The sequence below is a fragment of the Mytilus californianus genome, unplaced genomic scaffold (genome assembly GCF_021869535.1).
Source record: "Mytilus californianus isolate M0D057914Y unplaced genomic scaffold, xbMytCali1.0.p SCAF_19, whole genome shotgun sequence".
NCBI lineage: Eukaryota > Metazoa > Mollusca > Bivalvia > Mytilida > Mytilidae > Mytilus > Mytilus californianus.
The window spans coordinates 3,430,464-3,451,617 of NW_026262667.1; the positions used below are offsets into that span (position 1 = coordinate 3,430,464).

Sequence of the window (21,154 nt, forward strand, 5' to 3'; positions counted from 1 at the left end):
ATCCAATATAGTTAAGCTATTATGAATAGTACCCAAAAAACAGTCCTAATGACTAAAACTTAACATTGACCAATGAACCATGAAAAATGAGGTCAATGTAATTTTTTTCAATTTTCTATTTTATCTCCCTGAAAAACAGTCCTAATGACCAAAGCTTAACATTGATCAATGAACCATGAAAATTAAGTCAATGTCATTTTTTTCTATTTACTATTTTATCCTTTTATTACCTCTGATGTATCTGAAGGCTGAGGACAATACAGAGGAGGTGATGGTAGGTAGAATCCCTGCGGTACTAAGGGGTGTAGTCGTGAGACTGTATTCTTTAACCGTTCAACCAAACTAGACAACAACCAGGGCAGGATCTCCACCCCACCAATGACACCAGCCTTTAATAAATCTTCCATTGTTTTTGTTAACTGTACAATATTGGTTTCATTGTTTATGGGAATAAAATCTGAAATAAATGATAAAATAGTAAATATTATTTTTCGTGGTTATTAATAAGTATGTCAATGTATTTCATAAAGTTTGAATTCAAATGAGAACTTCAATGTTAACAAAATATATGATTGTTCAAAAATAGCTTGTATTGGAGTGTAATTTTGTTTAATTGTTGGAGGTTCTGTTGGACAGATTTCCTTTATCAAATATGGAAAAAAATCCATTTTTAATTTTCCAAACTTTAATATAATATTATATTCTGCTTGATCAATCATCAAAGGTTTCCACAAAAGACTAAACATGACATTCTCATTGTTATACAAACAAATTGACAGACCTTTTATTAATTTTGATGTCCAATAAAACATATGATTTGAACACATGATTCAGTATTCAAAACATAAAATTTCTTTTTTCCATTCCAAATGTACTTTAACTTCCAACTGTATCACATCTGATTTATTCTTAAAATGGACTTTGAAATAAACTTGAGTATTCAATTCAATTCAACTGAGTTTTGATTAGTTTGATTCAAAATGCATTGAACAAACAGGACTTCTGCTAGGATTGACAAAATACCTCGACTTATCGGAGTTTTCTATACAACTATGTATAACTCAATAAGTTTTAACTATACATAAATATATGTTTCCTGAATACTAACCCTGTTTTTGTTCCTGGGACACTTTATCTAGATGTATTAAAGCTTCTAATTTGTCTTGTAGTATGGCACCTGGAGAAAGGTTATCTGGTAACATTAAAGGCCTCTTTTTCCTAAAATTACATGTCAATTAGTAAGAAAAAGGGGCATTTATAACCTCACTAGCTCTTAAAAAAAGACACAAATTATAAATCTGATGTATCTGATTATCAAGAAGACTTTTTGAGTCTACTTATAAAATATTAAAATGTAAAATTCCATAATATGACAACAATAATACACTATATGGTTCAAAAAGTTTGAAATAAGGAAACATTATACTGATCTGCTTCAGGTATACCACACTATATATATTTAATGTATAAAAAGGACAATAATGTATCCTATGGTATAACAAGAGGCTTTCAAGAGCCTGAATCGCTCACCTGTATTTCAGAGGAGAAGATTTTTAAATGTTAGCAAACCTGATGAACAAATTGTGTAAAATTGTCTTTAACGGGCAATAACTCCTTAAGGGGTCAATTGACAATTAAGGTCATGTTAACTTTTTTGTAGATCTTACTTTGCTGAACATTATTGCTGCTTACAGTTTATATGTATCTATAATAATATTCAAAATAATAACAAAAAACTGCAAAATTTTGTTAAAACTACCAATTCGGTGGCAGCAACCCAACAATGGGTTGTTCGATTCGTCTGAAAATTTCAGAGCTGATAGATCTTGACCAATTGAACAATTTTACCCCCTGTCACATTTGCTCTAAAAGCTTTAGTTTTTGAAATATAAGCCAAAAACTGCATTTAACCCCTATGTTCTATTTTTAGCCATGGCGGCCATGTTTGTCGATGGATCAAAACTTCGGATACAATTTATAAACTAGGTACCCTAAGGAACATTTAGTTAAACTTTGAAGGTATTTGGCCCAGTAGTTTCAGAGGAGAAGATTTTTTAAATAGTTTACGACGACAGACAACGACGACGACGGACGACGACGGACGCCAAGTGATGGCATAAGCTCACAAGGGCCCTTCGGGCCCCGGTGAGCTAAAAATCATCTCCTTGTAAGAAATTAAACATGCTGTAAATACTGATATTATGCAGAGTGATGTATTGGCAATCTAAAAACCTTGTCTAATTTAATGGGTTTAATTGAGAAGAAAAGAAGTTGTTTGTACAATCTACTACACAAAAACTGTTAACCAAGGTGATAATTTCCATAGGCAACCATTTTCCATTCAAAATGTTCTATTTGCTAGAGTTCACTTATTACTCTGATAGAAACAAGATTATTTTCTAAATATGTAAATTATCACAATATGAAAGCTATTTCAATCAGTTTAAATTTTCCAAAATATTAAAAGGTGTTCCTTAAGAATATAACTTACTTTTTGTAGAGTTTTGAAGACATGATTCTGTGATTAATACATGCCACAGATAAAAGTAGTCCAGCCTTCCAATCCCCCATCTTATCAGCAAACCATGTGGCCTCACACAATAGTCCACTTAACAACAGGTATTCCATAGCTCTGTCTGTGGTCCAAGTCTTACTTAAACCTTCCTTAGATATTACATTGTTTATATCCTCATGATATTTAGGAATTATTCTGTTATCTGTAATAATACATACATATGTTACCTAAATAAAATGAAAACGTTTCAGCTCTTAAACAAAAAAATTGAATATCCAAAAAAAAAAGATCTGGGATATACGTCAATGAGACAGCAACCCAACATAACCCCATTAAGTTTTGAAGTAATTTTCTCAGTGGTATAAAAGTTTTACATGCTCTATGCTCATTTTAAATGGGTAGGCATTATATTTGTGTAAAATGTTGACAAATATAATGCCTACCCATGTTAAAATGAGCATACAGCATAGCATGTTTGAATTATTTTGATTCTAATAGGAAAATTTAGAACTTTTGTAAATCCAAGCGTTATGCGTAGAAGAGCATCCATTTTGATTTGATGAAGCCAAAGCGTTATGAAATCAACCATTTTACTATAAAAGAAATGAACAGATACATGTAAATTTACTTTTAGAATGATTTTATTTAATTTTGTAGTGGGCAACACCAACAAAAATGTCCATTTTGATTTCAGGCGTTGTTCAAAACACAACTGAAGTTGCAATTTCAACTGTGATATCAATCATGTGCAGCTCATGTTTTATTGGAATTAGAACATGGCTTTTTTACCAAAGTGAAAGAAGAACGTCATATTAGAATAAGTTTTTGATTGATTTTAGTCCTGATACCTTTTGACCACAGTGGAAATAATACAGGTTTGCTAACAGGTATACTGTTTCATTATTTTAATGTAATGATGTATGTTCCTCTTCTTATACGATTTATAAATCTGTTAATAAATACTATTTTTCAATCCAAAAGATTTACTAGTTTATTTCAAAGGGGATTATTAATACAATGATTTGGGTTATGTCGTACAAAGAAATGCATTAATTAATTGTTTTCTGTTTTTAACTAGAGCTAAGAGGCAACATATTTATTGAAGTATATGGCCATGCCATGGATAAAATTTCTAAAATGTATTTCAGATGTTCTTGATTAAGTTTTTGTGACATTTTATTTATATAAAAAAAAAAGTGTCTTACGTTATAAGCAAACAACATTGAAATAATCTGAATAAAGGCTAAATGAAGTATACTTACTTTTCTGTTTACCATTCCCTAGATGTATACAGGGCAGAGGCTGAGCACTATGTGGTGGTAGGATGTAGACTGGCTGGTTACAGAAATATGATGACATAAAACGTGCCATACTCTGTACTAATTGTCTTACAGCCTTGTCACGGATACATGGTACCATGGACTGGTTACCTGTATGCTGTAACATGAACAGAGTATAACTGTATAACTGTTTAAGAATGAAGCATGCAATGTGAAAAATTGCTGAATATTTCAATCTATTGATGCCAGCCTAATTTTGTTATTAAGTAATTATATATCACGACTGTTACTAGACGTAAATGACTTACTCATGATTTGAATTTGAATGAGATACAACAAAAAAGATTTCATGAGGGGAGGGAGTACATATTTCAACAATGAATGTGTAAAGAAATAAAAAGTTAAACTTTCATTTTTTTTAGCCTTATAAAATAAAGCCTGTAATGACCTTGACCCTTTGATATATTCTGAACCAAATAACTTACCTGTGATTTGATTGTATCTGTAACTAGTGTCATCAGTGAGGGTTTCTCAACACCAGGTTTAGAATTTGGAAGTCGTAGTTGTTGCGTAGACATCACATTAGAATGTATAATCAGTTCATCTACGAAATCAATGGCCTTCAATAGCTGATCCTTCAGTAAATGTGTGTATAACACAGCATGGAGAACTTGACTTTTCTTTTCAATATCTTCAGGTTGTTCTAAAATGATTTTTTCATCCTCATCAATAAAGTTTTCGACAGATATATGTCAAGGTTTAAGTCTTTTTTTATTTTTCTAGATTTAAGGCATTTTTTTTTACATATAAATAAGAAGATGTGATATGAGTGCCAATGAGACAACTCTCCATCTAAGTCACAATATGTAAAAAGTAAACAATTATAGGTCAATGTGTGGCCTTCAACATGGAGCCTTGGCTCACACTGAACAACAAGCTATAAAGGGCCCCAAAATGACTAGTGTAAAACAATTCAAACAGGAAAACCAAGGGTCTAATCTATATAAAAAACAAGAAACGAGAAACACTTATGGACCACAACAAGAAACGACAATCACTGAACAACAGGCTCCTGACTTACTTAAGACAGGTGCATACACATATAAATACAATATTAATAAAAAAGATGAACATTTCAAAAAGACAAACTCTAACCTGGGACAAAATGGCGTTAAATAAAGTTACTTACACAGGTAAATTTAAATATAATAATTTTGTTGTTAGTACGAAAACAATTTTTACAAAATAAATAAATTTATTGTTCACAGTACGAGTACAGAAGTGAAAATTAATCGTCATACTAAATACTTATCAAAGGTGGTATATATTAAAAATAGTGAGACGAGATATAACACAAAATAAGTAAACATTGAATAACAGAAATGTATTACAAATTGTGTCAACAGGTAAAATTAACATGAAAGTACGATTTGAGAATACTCTCAGTTACTGAAAGCTAGTTAAAAGCCAAAAACAATTAATAATAAAAAATCATGCATCAGAGACTAAAATCAATTAAAACCCATCCCAGGGATTAAGTTTTTTAATGCCATGGATATGCATTGAAGGTCAAACTTTTAAATGAAAGTCATGCTATCGTCAGTTTCTTTTTACTACTTTCAGAGAATTAACTCATGTCATGATTGCCTCCAACGGAAACTATTCTTTTTCTGGGAAGAGGATTTTATGAATATATTCATAAACAAAATACTGATTACTTCAAATTCATCAGTAAATTCTGTTGAAGCTGTGTGCAGTGATCTTCTTGTCCTCTTTTGTGTTACTCATCACAACTATTTTTTCTTGTTTACATTCAGAACTATTGGGTTAAGAAAAGTTTCTTAGGTTTTTTCTGACAACAATTTTTTAATTCAGTTGGGTGTCCCTTAACACAACAAATATTTTTATTTGGCCTTATTAACAGTAGAAAATAAGATGATCTAGAAAGTTAGGTTGTGTCACTTGGAATTTTGCTGTTTAGTTGTGCTAAAAACTTAGTAGGAATATATTACTACACATTTTCGAAAAACAATACAGTTTAAACTGAGTTCATTTTGTAAAAAAATAAATTTCTAATTTAAATTGTCTTATACATATATTTTTTTTACTTTTTTTTAAAAGATCAATCATCACCCAAACTGTTAAATGCTCCTAATACTAATATCACTTTTTTTTGTAAGATTTTTTTTGAAAACTGATGCTTGTTCTTAGTTTCTTATTACAAGCTGAAAAGTGTGAATTTTTAAGTACATAGAAACTTGACAGTTAGAAGCTATGATGTCAAATATCCACTCCTTTACATGATAATAGACTTTAGTACCTGATATTTTTTGCAGTTCTTCTCTCCAGGCATCTATGGCCATTGTATGCTTCCCACCTAGACTAAAATGTTCACCTGTTAAACAAAAAATAATTATAAAGAACATATAAATCTGAATATTCTATGTAAGACATTTTGACCTTGAAAGTGAAATGACATTTAAATTCTAATGGGTCAAACATTTAATTAAACAGATACACATGTACTTAAGATTCTGAATTCATCAAATCAAGAACATGGTATAATGTAATTAAATCCAACTACCATCTTAACAGAATTACTCTGTTTTAACGTGTTAAATTTGATTATACAATTATCAAATCAGACATTTTTAACTAGATTCAAGAAGTATTTCTACTTGACTACATGTGTATTACTATCAGTATAAATGTTTCAAAAGTTTGCCTCATTCCCTTTAAATTGCATGCTTGAAAAAAATTAAGTTTTCACATAATTTTACTTAAATTGCCAAATTTAAAATAAATATTTCAAAAATACTGTATACATATATATATGTGCAACTATCAATTAGAATACTATCAATTGGAATAATAGTATATAAGTACAAACTTGATAAAAGTCTGGAAAAAGTGATAATTAGGTAAGGGTGACCTACTTGTGTTATGTAATGATTTTGAACAAGTAAATCTGCCATTGCTTCTTTCTAAGTCTTATTTATATCATGAGGTGTGGTCCTATCTTACATGTTTTTTTATTATTTGTTTCCTGTTTATTTTGCTACTACAATCTTAATAAGAGGGAGGGGAATACTGAACACATAAGTATTTAACCAACTGTCCTAAGCCTATTCTAATACACAAAGACTGTATGTGTGTGTATCTTCTCTGTTCTTAAAGGGTGACATTATAGGGTGGGGTCATCATAAACCTGATATAAAATTCTGCAACACTTTTTAAGAAAGGAAAAAAAGAGATATGGTGTCTTAACCTATGAAACCCATTTCACAAAATTAACAATTCTTTATTTAAAGATACAGTAAACTTTGTTTCCTTTCAAATGACAAACTATCAAACATTCAGCTATATACACACTGATAAATGCTCTGGTCAGAAACTATCATCCCAACATTAGCCACAACCATAACCACTACCAAAACCTGTGTGTGAAGTTTCCATCAAATGTTCACTAAGAAAACTTAAATTGTGCTGGTGCAGATGTGAATCTTCTTGGTACCAAAGCTCATATAACTCCATAAAATATAAAGTCTTACAAATAAGTATAAATTCTTCAACAAAGTCCAAATTGGCAGGAACTGGCCAGGTCAGATTTAAAAACTCTATATAAATATATGTATGATAAAAAAAAATCTAGTATATGTTTATTACCATAGCCAGAATGTGAGCTTTTTCTTCTGTCTCAATAGTCTAGTCTACAGTATTACACAATTTTTTTTTAACTTATTACAAGACACTGACAGATTGAGAAGGCAAAATGACTTAGTTAATAAAGGTTATTCACGACAAGTTTAATTACATTTATCATTTACATGGGAAATATTAGCATTAGGAATAATCATATGTAACAAAATAAAACTTAAGCAAAAACATTAAAAGTTATGTCTAGCAGAATGACATCTTCTAAACATGTTAAAGAACCAATCCTTTCAAGAAGGGGTCCTCAATTGTCCTGTTGCAAGGCAAAATTTCTGATCCTACCCAACATGCCCTGTAGGAACCAGTCTGACCAGGAACCTGTAATCAAATGATTGCTGTTGGTTGCTGTCTGACATATTTGTTTTTTGTACATTGTTGTAGTTTAAATCAGGCCATGAAACAACTATCCACCAAAGACAAAAGAGTGTGGATGTAGTAAACTATAGGTTAATAACCACATTGCCTTCAACAATCAGCAAAACCAACACCCCATAGGAAGCTATAAAAGGCCCATGTATGACAAAATTTGAAACAATTTAAGAAGAGAAAAACAACCGCCTTACTTATGCTAAAGACAATAAAATGAAAAACAAAGATTGTTAAAGATAAATCAAGTATGCCACCTTCTTTGAGTAAGAAGTATAAAACAAAAGTATTGAAATCCTGGCAAACTATGATTCAGAAGAAATGTAAATCCAAGTACACAGAAACTGAACATTGAAAGGGTCAAAGAGTAGGAAATAGGATTATTTACCTTGCGTGATTCTAGGAGATGGTTGTTTAGGTACACTGCCATCACTTTGTCTTATGTTCTGTTCAACAGCAAACATTAAGTTCATTAACTGTTCTTGCTCCTTATCATTGGTGGGTTGCTGCTGTATGTACTTCTGGTAGTGTGTTAGAGATCTATACAATAACTTCCAGCTACCACATAGTCTATTTAAAAAATAAAAAAAATAAGCTATTAATACCATGAAAACTCCACTTATATATATTGTATAAGTGATTATACAAAATCTATTTAAACAAGGGAAAAACAACTTATTTTCATTTCATATCTCACATGTTTTCTGTGTATAAAATAATTGTTTCGTTCTTTGTAGTTCAAACAATACAATCATTTCCAAAACAACAAACATACTGCCAATATTATCTTATTTAACATATCTAAATTCAAAGAAGGCCGTATTATATTTTGATAAAGAAACAGAAGGAATGCTTTGATACATTAATATGCTGAATAGCGCTCACTAGAGTTCATTTTGTTTGTTTCAAAAACATTTTGTATCAATTATAAGACAATATTTTATTCATAATGATAAAAGTACTAAGTTGTTCAAATCATTGTAAACAAATTGTCAGTGTTGCATACTTTTTTCCAGGCTGCTGTAATTTTCCAGGCCGAGGGGAGACAACTCCTGTAAGCTGCTCTAAATTAGAATAGTCCACTTCATTTGTTATTGGTCGAGATCTAGGAGACAAGTTTCTTAAAACTGCTGGTTCATAAGCATGCTTTTGATCCGATCGAGATTCTAGGGGAAGACCGGTGTATATTTCATCATGATGACTCCATGTGTACACCTTGTTTAACATTTCTTCAGTGAATTTCAACAAAGCATAACATCCAGACAACGTCTTCAGACGAGGGTCTGTCTGTTGTAACTCTGTACTAGTCAACACTAAATTAACCGTCTCATATGACAACTTTAGCGAGACTGGAAGTAAGTGTTTATTTACAATATCAAATCTAAGTAATTCCATGGCACGTTTGTATGTTGTTACTACACTAAAAAGACGAGGATTTTGAGCTGCAACAGAAGAATTTCTTCGATGAGACAGTATATGATCGATATCCCGACATTCTAACAGGATAGTAAACAATTTTGTAAAATTATGTGCAATCTGTTTTGATACTTTGTCAATATCAGAAGTCCATGTATCAGTATATGACGTTGCTAATTTCCATGATGAAAACAAAGCACTTTCAGCTAGTTCCATGTGCTTTAACAAAATTTCTGGTCCTGTCAAACCTGAGAAATCTCCAGAATCAAGGGCTAAAAATCCACCTTCTGAAAACTCTATTTTTCCAGCATTCATTCCTCTGAATGCTAAATCATTTTCCTCCAGAAAACTTGTTTCACTTTCGTGGTCATTTCCATAATCTTCCTCAAATTGAAAAAGACGTCTTTTTCCAGCTGACCTTGCTGATATTTCATCTTCAAAAGAAATAAAATGATGAAACTAAATATTTCAGTGAGACCCCGAATTTTAAAATTTACAGAAATAGATGAACACAGATTGGACGGTAAAGATGCATATCTTCAAACTGGACTAAACCAAAATATCTTTTATATAATATAAGCAACTGATTACCAAAACTTTAGCTTTAAACAGTTTTTTTAATATTTTGTTTTTATTCATTTAATTTTGACACTTTCATTACTAGCGCCAAATTACAACCATGGCCAAACTGTCCTAATTTAAGGTATTTTATGAAAATGTGAACATATTAAATCTGATAAAGAAAAATTCTCTTTAAATATGTAAACACTGTGAAAGTTTGTATTTTTTTCCTTTATGGTGTAGACATAAAAGCACACCAAAATATATATGTACTACCTCTCTCCGATGGCAGTTTAAATGCTTCTGTCAAAGTCACATCAAGGTTAGCCATTTCAGAAATTTCTTTCAGGTGTTTAGCAGACGTCAGGACAAACTTCTTCATCATCCTCAGACAAGTGACGTCTGCTTTGAACTGGACCACAGTAACCATGAAACCATCGGAGAATAGGATGATAGGGAGACTAGGGTGTGTTGATATGGAAAATTTCTGTGCATTAGGACTGGAATGAATTAGGTCTTCTTCTCCCCTGAAATTTTAAAAGCATTTAAGACAATCTTACTACATATTTAATCTTTTGGGTTCAACATAAAACTACAGCGACTCTTTTCATTAAATTTATCGTAAGTTATACTAAAGAGTTAAGAGTATTTTTACTCGTAAGATTTGTGTGAAAAGAGCCACTGAGCTTCAACAGATAATTAGAGAGCCTCATTTTTTTATAATTACACCACTTGGTAAACAAATGTGTACAATAATCTCTTTATTTTGTGGAACCTATACATCATGTGCATTTTGAAGTAATTTTTTGTTGTTGTAAATATGTGTTACATGTATTGGATTATTTGAGTCGTAACTGCATCCTTGTGTGATCTGGACTTTTTTTCTTTCTTTTTTTTCCATAACACTTGACAAAGACCTTTTAGGTCATATATGTGGATTTAATTTTCTGTCTTAAGTTTAATTCTTTATTGTTTTTTATATTTAGTGGTTGCACCTTTGAAATTTGATGTATTTTTGTTATTGGTTCTTTTACATGTTCAATTTACATTTGTTTCATAAAGCATGGTAAGACATCCAAAAGTATAATATTACAATTCAATTCTTACTTCATAAATATTCATATGAATCAAAGATGTGGATTATACATCAATGAGACAGCAAAACTAGAACACAAAGCAAATAGTCGATTGAGGTCAATATATAGTTTTCAAAAATAGACATGTTAAAACGTTTAAACCCGCTGCATATGTTTGCACCTGTCCTAAGACTAAGTCAGGAATCTGATGTTCAGTAGTTGTCGTTTGTTGATGTGGTTCATAAGTGTTTCTCGTTTCTTGTTTTTTATATAGATTAGAACGTTGGTTTTCCCGTTTGAATGGTTTTACACTAGTCATTTTTGGGGCCCTTTATAGTTTGCTGTTTGGTGTGAGACCGTGCTTTGACCTACAATGGTTTACTTAAACAAATTGCGACTTGGATGGAGAGTTATCACATTGGCACTCGTACCACATCTTATATCTATGTGTCTTTTGCTGTCATAACATGGATTTATCATTATATTTCAGGTTATGACTTTTGCAGAGATTGTGGGAATAGGTGAATCACAAATCTATGTGTTCACAAAAATACAAATTCCTTAAGATTTGCAAACAGAATTTGTTAAACAAATGAAATCAAGTATCTTCTAAAACACTGTTTTTCTCAATCTGTAAAAATGTGTACCCACGTAAATAAATGAATCCATAGTACATGTATCAAGTGTAAAATTTCATCAAATTACCTGACCATAAGAAGTGGATGCAACGGTAAAAAGTGTGATGGTCCCATATCTAGAGACTTTCCTACTATCTGTATGACTAGAGGTTCTCCTAGCCTTGTTAATAAGCACACACAGCCATTCTGCAGAGAACATGCTAAAAAGAGACTGTCACATGTCCATTCCATATCTGACACCCAAAAATTCCTAAAATGATAAAAAAAAAACTGAATATCTTCTTTTCTTTCTTCTTTCTTGTTTGTAAATATGTGCTGACTCTAAATAAAATTTACTTACTTACTTTCTATGTTCAGTAAACTGCTAAATCTGGGTCTAACCATAATGTAGCATATATCTTAAAAAGTTTACATCCTAATGGACATGTGTCATCAGTTTTAAGTTTATGTGACCACAACAACAAACCAAAACTTAAAGTGGATACTTGACAGAAGAACAATTTAACAGATACAGGGATGGATGCATAGACTAGAAAACATAATGCCAGTGGGGCATACAATTATTTCTAATTTAGAACAAATATGCAGTATTTAATGTGCTGAAATATTACCTTCCAGTCTGGGAATAAGGATCTCTTGATCCACATCCATTCAGGCTTACAGGAAGTACTGTATCACAAAGAGGGGAGGCAAACAACACTCCTGTATGCATAGGATTCTCCTGATTGGCCGCTACAGCAATTACCTGACCATTATCTGCATATTTGGTTATAAATGCTCCATGACGGTAGACTGGTTTACAGCTTGGATGGATGAGTTTCAAAGGGTAATGAATAACAGTCCATTCTACATTAACAGGCGGCAAGCTACAATTGAGAAGCAGGCATCAAATGAATTAGACTCAAGGAAGGATTTATATATTTCTTACAATAAATTTAAGCATAAGTAAAGCATGAAAGTTATAATAAACATGCAAGTTCTTTAACTGCTTAAGAAAGAGAAGTAGGATATTATTTTTAAGGATATATTATATAGTTTTAATACAGTAAAACCTTATTCTTCCTTCAACTTGTCTGATAATGTTATAACCAGGTCCAATGTATTAATGACTTCTCGCCTATATTACCATGGATATTAGAAATCCTTGTTTGCAACTTTTACAAAATTTGGTAACAATATTAGTTTGAACTGCATCTGTATACAAATAAACATAAATATTATAATTTATAATAGCATAATTAAATGGTTATGTTGTCATGTAAATATACTGTAGTCAATAATTGTTGTTTGCCCAAGTAATAAAAATAGTTTTTATTGCAACAATGCTATGAAAAAAATTATCATATCTTTTCTTAGAAAAAAAATGTTTCATTGTCTCTAAAAAGTACAATGCAACAGAAATAATTATTTTGTAATAAGTGCCTGAATATGCATTTTAATTAACTATTTAACCATAAGTTTTTATATAAATGTTAATGAATAGCCTTTAGTTAATTCTATTGTTGGCTAGTCAAACTACAGCCATGATTTTTACATTTTTTATCATACATTTAAGATGTCACAATAAAATTTTTAAAATTCCAAATTATTTTACAATAAAAAAATGAATCATACATCTTTTAAAATAATTTTCAAAAATCAACAATTAAATTGTATGTTTAAAAAATTCTTGAAAGAAATTTAATGTTTTTTTTCTAAATTAATTCTAAATGATTAATAAATACAATCATAATTATAACACGAATATTAATTCTACCCTGCTATATTAACTCAAATCAATTGATTAATCAAAATTAAATCATGCCAATTTCATCATAATGTAAATCGTGCCAAATCCAAGTTTTCCAAACTGAGCAGTTGCCAAAGACCGCTTGTCAACAACAACAACTTAAATCAGCACCACAGATATTCTTCACAGACTTTGAGACAGCTACCCATAATTTCGTCCATTGAGCATTTGCCAACGCCACTTTGGAAGGTTGCTTCTTCCACTATACTTAATGGAGAAATGGCACCAAAACTGTGACTTGTCACCGCTAACAAAGACAACTTCGCCCACACTAGTAAGATATGCAGAACTTCTACCTCTTGCCCACTAGAAATGATTGTCATCAACATGACAGTTTGTCGCCTATATTTACTGAGAACCAGGTAGAAAGAAACACTATCAGTAATGCAACTACTTTGACAACAAGGAACCACGCACCAACAACCACTTAGAGGGATGGCACAGCAACCACACACACCAAAACATATACATCATGATAGACATACTTCAGAAAACTCAGGCCAAGTTACTGTTTATAGGAAGCAGCTTGTGTATCTTACGACCCATGTCAAAGAAATGCAAAAAAAAAAACAATAAAAGACTATCAATGCTAAAAGACCAATTTCTGCAAGGAGAACTTCCCATCAAAGACTATGCCTACATACCCACCTTCCTCTTCCACATGGAAATTAGACAGTAGTGCGTCTAGTGTATTTTATTGAACTTACGAAAAAAAAATTTTAAAAACTGTGTAGTTTTATTTATAAGTATACTTTTAATATGTGACTTTTGATTTTTATAAGAACAAAAGAATTTGTTTTTTGTCCGTCAGATCATATGTTTGATTTACTATATTTGAAGGCATTAATTTAGACTGGATTTCCTGTAACTCTAATTACAGGTAAATTTCATTAATCCTTATCACATAATAATCACATTTTTCCAACAAGAAATTATTTACCTGTAAATGTTGGAGAAACATGAACACACCTTACAAATATTGTGTGACATGAGCTGTGTAATATTCCACCACCGAAAACTGTGTAATGAGCAAGTAAATAACAAAGAATTGAAGATACAGAATGAAGAAACACCTTTACCAGCATCCAGTTATATTGTGAAAGAAGAATGTGTTATTGTTAGTAACACTGAAACTTTGTGCTAGTGAAGAAAATCCCTGTATGCGATGTGAATAAATTAGAAGATAACATCTATAATCTGATTCTTTCAGAAGTTTCAAAAATGTACCTTAAAGCTTCTAAATTCTCATTACGTAGTGTTTTACCAGCTATTTTCAAACTGAGAAAATATATATCAATATAGCAACTTTATTAGATATCAATGATACTCCTTTTTTTAGATATCAATGAAATGAGATTACAAAATACTATCGAGCATCTGCCTAAAACAATCCTCTTTAAAACATCAATTTATTGACACTATTTTTTTTTTTATTTATTTATTCATATTGATCCATAAATTTGTCATCATTTCTTTGATAGAATTTAATTACCAATGTATATACTACATGTACTATACAGTGTTCAATTTCTATGATTTGTGTAGTTCCATAGAAAAGGGTAGGAATGCCCTTTACTGTTAGGCGTCAAACGGTCATTTTCGGCTACCGTTAGCGTCAAATTGGTTATAATTTTATCGTGATTCGTCAGAGGTCTCAAATAATTAACCGTTACCATTATTTTTGACAAGAATTTAAAGTGATTCGTCAAAATCAGTCAATTTTTTTATCATCATAAAGAAAGTGTTCATTTTATCGTCATGCACCAAAAATTACCGTTAACGTCATTTGGCAAGATTTTTTACCGTTATTCGTCATGAAGGTACCCCATTACGATCCTCATAGAAACCAAGACCATTCTAATTTTAAGTCTCCCTTAACTTTACTTAAATGTTATTACAAATAAACATATAAATTAAAGAAGTATGACTCCACTCGCATGATTCTAATAAACATTGCCATTTCGAACCAAGTTTTTATGATATGACATAATTTATATTCACATAATTATAAAATGATCTAAGAAAATTTTTTTACCACAAATACATGTTAACTTTTGCAAAAGTAACATTTTATCTTCAATGTAAGTTAGGAAAGCAATTTATTTTATATTTGGCGAAAGATTTTAATTTTAAACTAGCTTGCTATGCAGTATGGATTCTGCTCATTGTTGAAGACCGTATGGTGACCTTTAGTTGCTAAACTTCTACGTCATTTGGTTTTTGGTGGAGAGTTATCTCATTGGCAATCATACAACATCTTCTTATTTTTTATAAATTTTCATAAACATAAAGACATTTTAATTACGTACTTTACAAAAAATGACATTAAATAGTGTTCACGACTGACTTAACATTTCAACATCTGGTCTAAAGAAGTTAAATGTTGAAATGTCATCAAATATGAACATTAAATGTCAATCCAGGTATTAACGTCATAAGTTTCTTCAGATCCTGATTAGCATTTTAAAGGTGTTAACTTTCCTAGTTTGGACACTCAAGGATAGTTATGAAATTTGTTTTTCAAATTACAGAAAGCATGTGTAAAGGGGATTCTAATGAAAAAATCATCACAACTAAAAAGTGAATAAAAAAAAAAATAAGGAATTGATTTTTTAAACATTTCATTCTAAAACCAGCAAACTTCATTAACACTGATTAAATGAGAAAACATTTATTTGAAAAATAACTTTCCCAAACTCCCAAAAAAATGATATTGGATATTTTTACAAGTCCCCTCCAAAATATAGGTCCCCAATTTCAGACTTATCTGACCATTGAACACATCCCAGTTATTAATGAGTGGAAACCTTTATACAAATTGGAAAGAATCTGATTAAAAATTAAGAAACTATCTATTCTGGCTACAATATTATAAATATGGGATATTTTAACAAGTCCTTTGAGAAATCCTTCAAGGAAAATGTGTAAGGATGACTGGTTTATTGGAATATCTATAATTACTAATCGAAGAATTCAAATATAGAAAAATATTGAACAGTGACCAAATAACACATTAATTCACGAATGCCCCTAGCAAATGAGTTAATTATCAGTGTTGTTCCTACACAAGTTGAATATTTTTTTATATTACGAATTACAAATGTGTCGAGTTTTGTGATTGGATAACAACACAGAGATGTCAGTATATATTCAGGAAACTGCCAGGGTATATACAACTTTTTTACCCCAATTGGAACTCAACAACGTCATCATAACGATCGTTACTATGTGACGTAGTCTTAGGCTATACAGAACATATAAGGAACATCAGAGGCTCACAGATGGAAAATAATGACGTGTACCCATCAATAATACATTTTTAATATAAAACCACGCGATTTACACATCAAATACTTAATTAATGTCTTTAAGTTTTATTACAAATTATTGCATACACGATAGAATTATTTCACAGCAAATTGCAAAATCCTTTACGTATGCGGAAAATATATTGAACTGCATGGTGAATGTTTAACAAATAACTGGTACTGAAAAAACATTAAGGGAAGGGTAATCCGTAATATATGTGTAATTCAGGTTTCAGACAGGGTATATAATGTGACATTCCCGGCTAAGGGTTTATATCACCTTCGCCTTTGGCTCAGGGAATATAAACTCTAAGCCAGGAATGTCACATTATATACCCTGTCTGAGGCCTGAATAACATATAATATTTGAAAACTTCAATAAGTTATTCTTTTTATGACATTGGCCATGAGCTTATTATTGAAAATAAAGTAAAAAAATGTATAACATACAAGGAACTATATCTTTTTGCACGCATTCACATTTCATTTTGATGCAAAGTCATAGTCAATGACCCCCATTGTTGTATGATGTCAGAGGAGTAAAATTATCGGTCTTTATTTAAGTGGGAAATCACTGTATTTCATTGCAACCAAATAAAAGTAATTATGAAAGAAAACTGTTGCTTATAAATGATAACACAAAGATTATAATACTAACAGCTGTTTTCTTTTTCTATATTTTTTTTCTTTTTTATTTAAAAAAGCTATATATAATATAAGGCAGGTGAAAAAAGATGGTCTGTATAAGAAGCAATTTGATACAACATTGTTTATTTTTTTTTTTTCAATTTAAATTAATAAATAAAAATATTTTTAATCATATTACTTCAGTCATTTAATATTTTTGCAAGGTGTAATTACATTGCAAAAAAATCATATAAAAAATAAACAATTTTACCCATAAATAGAAATGCCCTACATTATTGTTTTCTCGTTTGAAACCTCAACAATATAAAACAGGTTTATAAAAAATGGGAATTTCTAATACGATTTCTGTTGAATTCATCAACAGACATATGGAAAGGGTCCTGATGTTGATCATGTTATTATGCTATTTATAGATTATGTCATTTTCATTTTCGGTAAAGTTTTTCACCTATTTAAGTATTATTTAATCAAAAAGATTGTATACACCTGAAAACAACAACATGTTGTCAATCTGTGCTTACATACATCAGCATTAATTATCACATTAGTTTTCCTTATAATAATTTTGTTTACTATCTTAAAATGTCTTACGAAATCACGATGAATAAACAATAAGCATTTAAAAATCATTTTATTATGTAAACAAACAGAAGAAATTCAAAATATCATTGTGATTTGAAGCCTATGACATTTCTTGTCAAATTTTTCAGTTCTCACTACTGTGTTGTTGAGAAATGTGTTTTTGAGAGTAAGAATAGTAATATTTAATTGTTCTAATTTTTTTCTGCCAATACTTCCAAGATATTTTGCACCTCAGGTCTTGGCAGAATTATGGGGTTTGTAAAGATTTTATTTTTGAAATGTTTGATTGCTATGATACTTTTTGTTATCAAAGTGTACAAAATTCAGAAAATTGTATGCTTCTTTATGACTTTACTAAAAATCCTGAAAAAAGTGGATTATATGGGAAAGTACAGACAGAATAAAATAAAACTTTGAAATCTGTACCACATTGCTTTACATATTATTGGTAATTTGAAAAAATCTATAAACTGCTTCATTAGTAAAATATGGTTAATATTTAAACAAAAGACTGGGAATTTTCTACTAAAATACTTCTTAGAAACTTGCATACAAACTGTAAAGAGAATCTCACCTTCTTTTTCCATCAACATTGAAGCTTAGTAAGACTGTCACAATGCTTACTCCTTTGTCCTTGTTAAATGCAAAAGAAATTTGACTGCAAAATCCAAGGTTCTGAAAAAAAACAAATATTAAAGATATAACATAGAGGGACTCCTATATAACCCTTGCTACATATAAGAAGTTTGTGTTTTGATTATGACAGGATTTGATTTTTTAATTCTTGATTTCTTATCTAAACAACTGCTGACCCTGCTTTCCAAATTATGTGCCATTTATCATTTCCTTGTAAAAGTTTTAAATATACATTCTGTTGGTAACTGGACTTTTTTCATTATGTGTTTTACTTTTACAAAATATGATCTGGATAGGCAAAATAGGTGGGGGTTCTTGGGGTGGGGGGGGGGGGGGGTTAACACATGTAAAACTGAAACTGTCAATTCCAGCAAACAAATAGTACATAAACATGACCATGAAATATTTCAAAACATTCATCAGATGTTATACAGATCATTAACATAACATGTCCTTGGCCAATAGATAACAAATAAAGTATGTCCTTGGGTGACACAACCTTGGGTCTAGGGTAGTACCCAGAGATGTTTTTTTATTTTTGATTAATGAGCCATGATTCTGTTTATTTTAATACATTTGAATAACAAATACATGAATAGAAATTATCATCCATGATCATGATGATAGTCAAAAGACATGTAAGACACATTTCCCCAGTGTTCTCAACAGGACCTTTTAGCACCATGGTAACATGATGTCATATAGGTCCTTAATTTACCAACATTTGCCTTTCAAATAAATCATTAGGAAATATTAATGTGCAATAGTTTCAGCCTCTCTGATTCATGTTTTTTCTTTCAAACTTCAATGCTAAACTATGTTTAAAGAGATAAGATAGGAGGAATTAGAGGAGCAGAAACTGTTTACCTGTCCCAATCACCTGATTACTATCCTGGTTTTTGGTGAGTTTTGAGTTGCTCAAACTAGTTTTCTGTGTTGTGTTTTGTGCATTGTTGTTCGTCTTTTTTCTTTTGCTGATGGTATTGTCTGTTATTCTCTAATTTACCATATTTTGGCTGCCCCTTTGATATCTTTTCCCCTTTTTATCTTATTTCCAACTTAAGCAAGTATGTTGTATTTTTTTTAAAGACTTACCTGATGGGTAAAAAAGATTCCTTCTACACTGCATTCTGGACACTCTTCACAGTTTGGTATTCCTGCCTCAGTTGGGACAGTAATCAGATTCCATGTTCCTCTGATTTCTGGTACCTTAGACTCAAGAACTGATTCAGTTTGCTCCCTATTCCAGATATAGATATGACTGGTACCCAATATAACTATAATATGCTTACAATCGTTGGAGGAGAAAATTGCTGTTTTACCTACAACATGTACAAAAGACATATTTTTACTTTGTACTGTACATGTTTGTACTAGGATATATGCTTTATTCAAATATGAATGAAGAATAAGACCGTTGTCTCTTTTGATCATTTACTGGTTAGGTATCTACTGTATGAAATCAGACTAATCTCTTAAATTTTGGAGGCCATTGTGGTTGAGTGTTTTAAATAGTTCATACGCAGTGAACACTCTCCTGTTAACTCTGAGGTTGTTAGGTAGAACCCTGTTTGTGGAGAGGTGTGTTTGACTTCCATCTTAACCTTTTTCTCCATGGAGAACTTTCTTTTCATATATACTACATGTAATTTAAGATAGGATATTTCAATAAAATGTGGAAAATAAGCTTACTTTCAAGAAATAATTTTTTTTTTAAATTACGAGGGCGATTTAATGAAAATCATCACATTCGAAACAATAGTGCATGGCCAAAATATTAATTCATCAAGGAAATTCATGTCAGATATTCCCAAGTATATACTCTATATATTGGATACAAAGGAGTAAGATTGGTAAGGGCCATATTTGGCCCCAAATATTAAGTCATTTTTTTCAAAATGATAAATGTTTCAAGAAGAGGATAAGGCATGTAAGAAAGTGAAATAGAACTATTTTGTCATGCTTTTCTCATATTATAAAGAGTTAAAATTTACAACCCAAATAAGCCAAAAGTAGATATTTTTACAAAATCGCCTAGAATCCAACGATATTTATAAGTCTAGGAAATATAGACCGCAGGCCTGGACAAACTAATTACTAAAGTTATAATGCAAAATGTTAAAAGATCTTTTTTGAGGATGCATGCGCTCTATGTTTTCAGTTAAAAAAAATCAATGGAAATTGACTTGTTTTCATTGAACTGTCATGGAAATCAATTGTTGTGCTATTTGCAATGGTGTGAACAAACACTTACATGAAAAATTCTCAACAAAAAAAACTATTTCCTAGCTAGTCATTGTTTTAGCAATGATTCATTGCAGTAATGAGGCAATAAAATCAAATTTGAAATTTAAGCTGGAAATCAGGGCCATATTAGGGCCTTGTTGAACCCACTCCTTTTAAGAAGTCTGATATAGATTTTCAAAAGTGTTTGCTTATTTCAACTGAGGTTCACCATAAAGGCTTTGAAATGTGTTATTATGGAGTAGTGGGGGAGGATTCAAAGTCTGTCATCATGGAGTAAAGGAAAGGGGGGTAAATGAAAAGGTGTCATTATGGAGGAAAGGACATACATTGATCCTAATTGACAAGGATTACCAGTTTTCCTGTTGTAGGTTGGGGGTT

At 30.9% G+C, this 21,154-nt stretch overlaps 1 protein-coding gene across 2 annotated transcripts in view; it reads right to left on the bottom strand.

Annotated features, from left to right (window-relative positions):
- LOC127727068 (uncharacterized) overlaps positions 1–21,154 on the bottom strand; it is a 62,112-nt gene that overhangs the window by 29,867 nt on the left and 11,091 nt on the right. Inside the window, exons 5-18 of one of the 2 annotated variants that reach the window (XM_052234482.1) lie at positions 19,625–19,851; positions 18,468–18,568; positions 14,583–14,633; positions 12,178–12,432; positions 11,634–11,816; positions 10,129–10,379; positions 8,882–9,725; positions 8,264–8,445; positions 6,116–6,190; positions 4,281–4,498; positions 3,778–3,952; positions 2,492–2,717; positions 1,109–1,218; positions 231–457 (exon numbers count right to left, since the gene is read on the bottom strand). In XM_052234482.1, coding sequence (XP_052090442.1) covers positions 231–457; positions 1,109–1,218; positions 2,492–2,717; positions 3,778–3,952; positions 4,281–4,498; positions 6,116–6,190; positions 8,264–8,445; positions 8,882–9,725; positions 10,129–10,379; positions 11,634–11,816; positions 12,178–12,432; positions 14,583–14,633; positions 18,468–18,568; positions 19,625–19,851 — 3,125 coding nt within the window. The remainder of the gene's footprint in view (positions 1–230; positions 458–1,108; positions 1,219–2,491; positions 2,718–3,777; positions 3,953–4,280; positions 4,499–6,115; positions 6,191–8,263; positions 8,446–8,881; positions 9,726–10,128; positions 10,380–11,633; positions 11,817–12,177; positions 12,433–14,582; positions 14,634–18,467; positions 18,569–19,624; positions 19,852–21,154) is intronic. The other variant, XM_052234483.1, reaches the window with a different exon arrangement.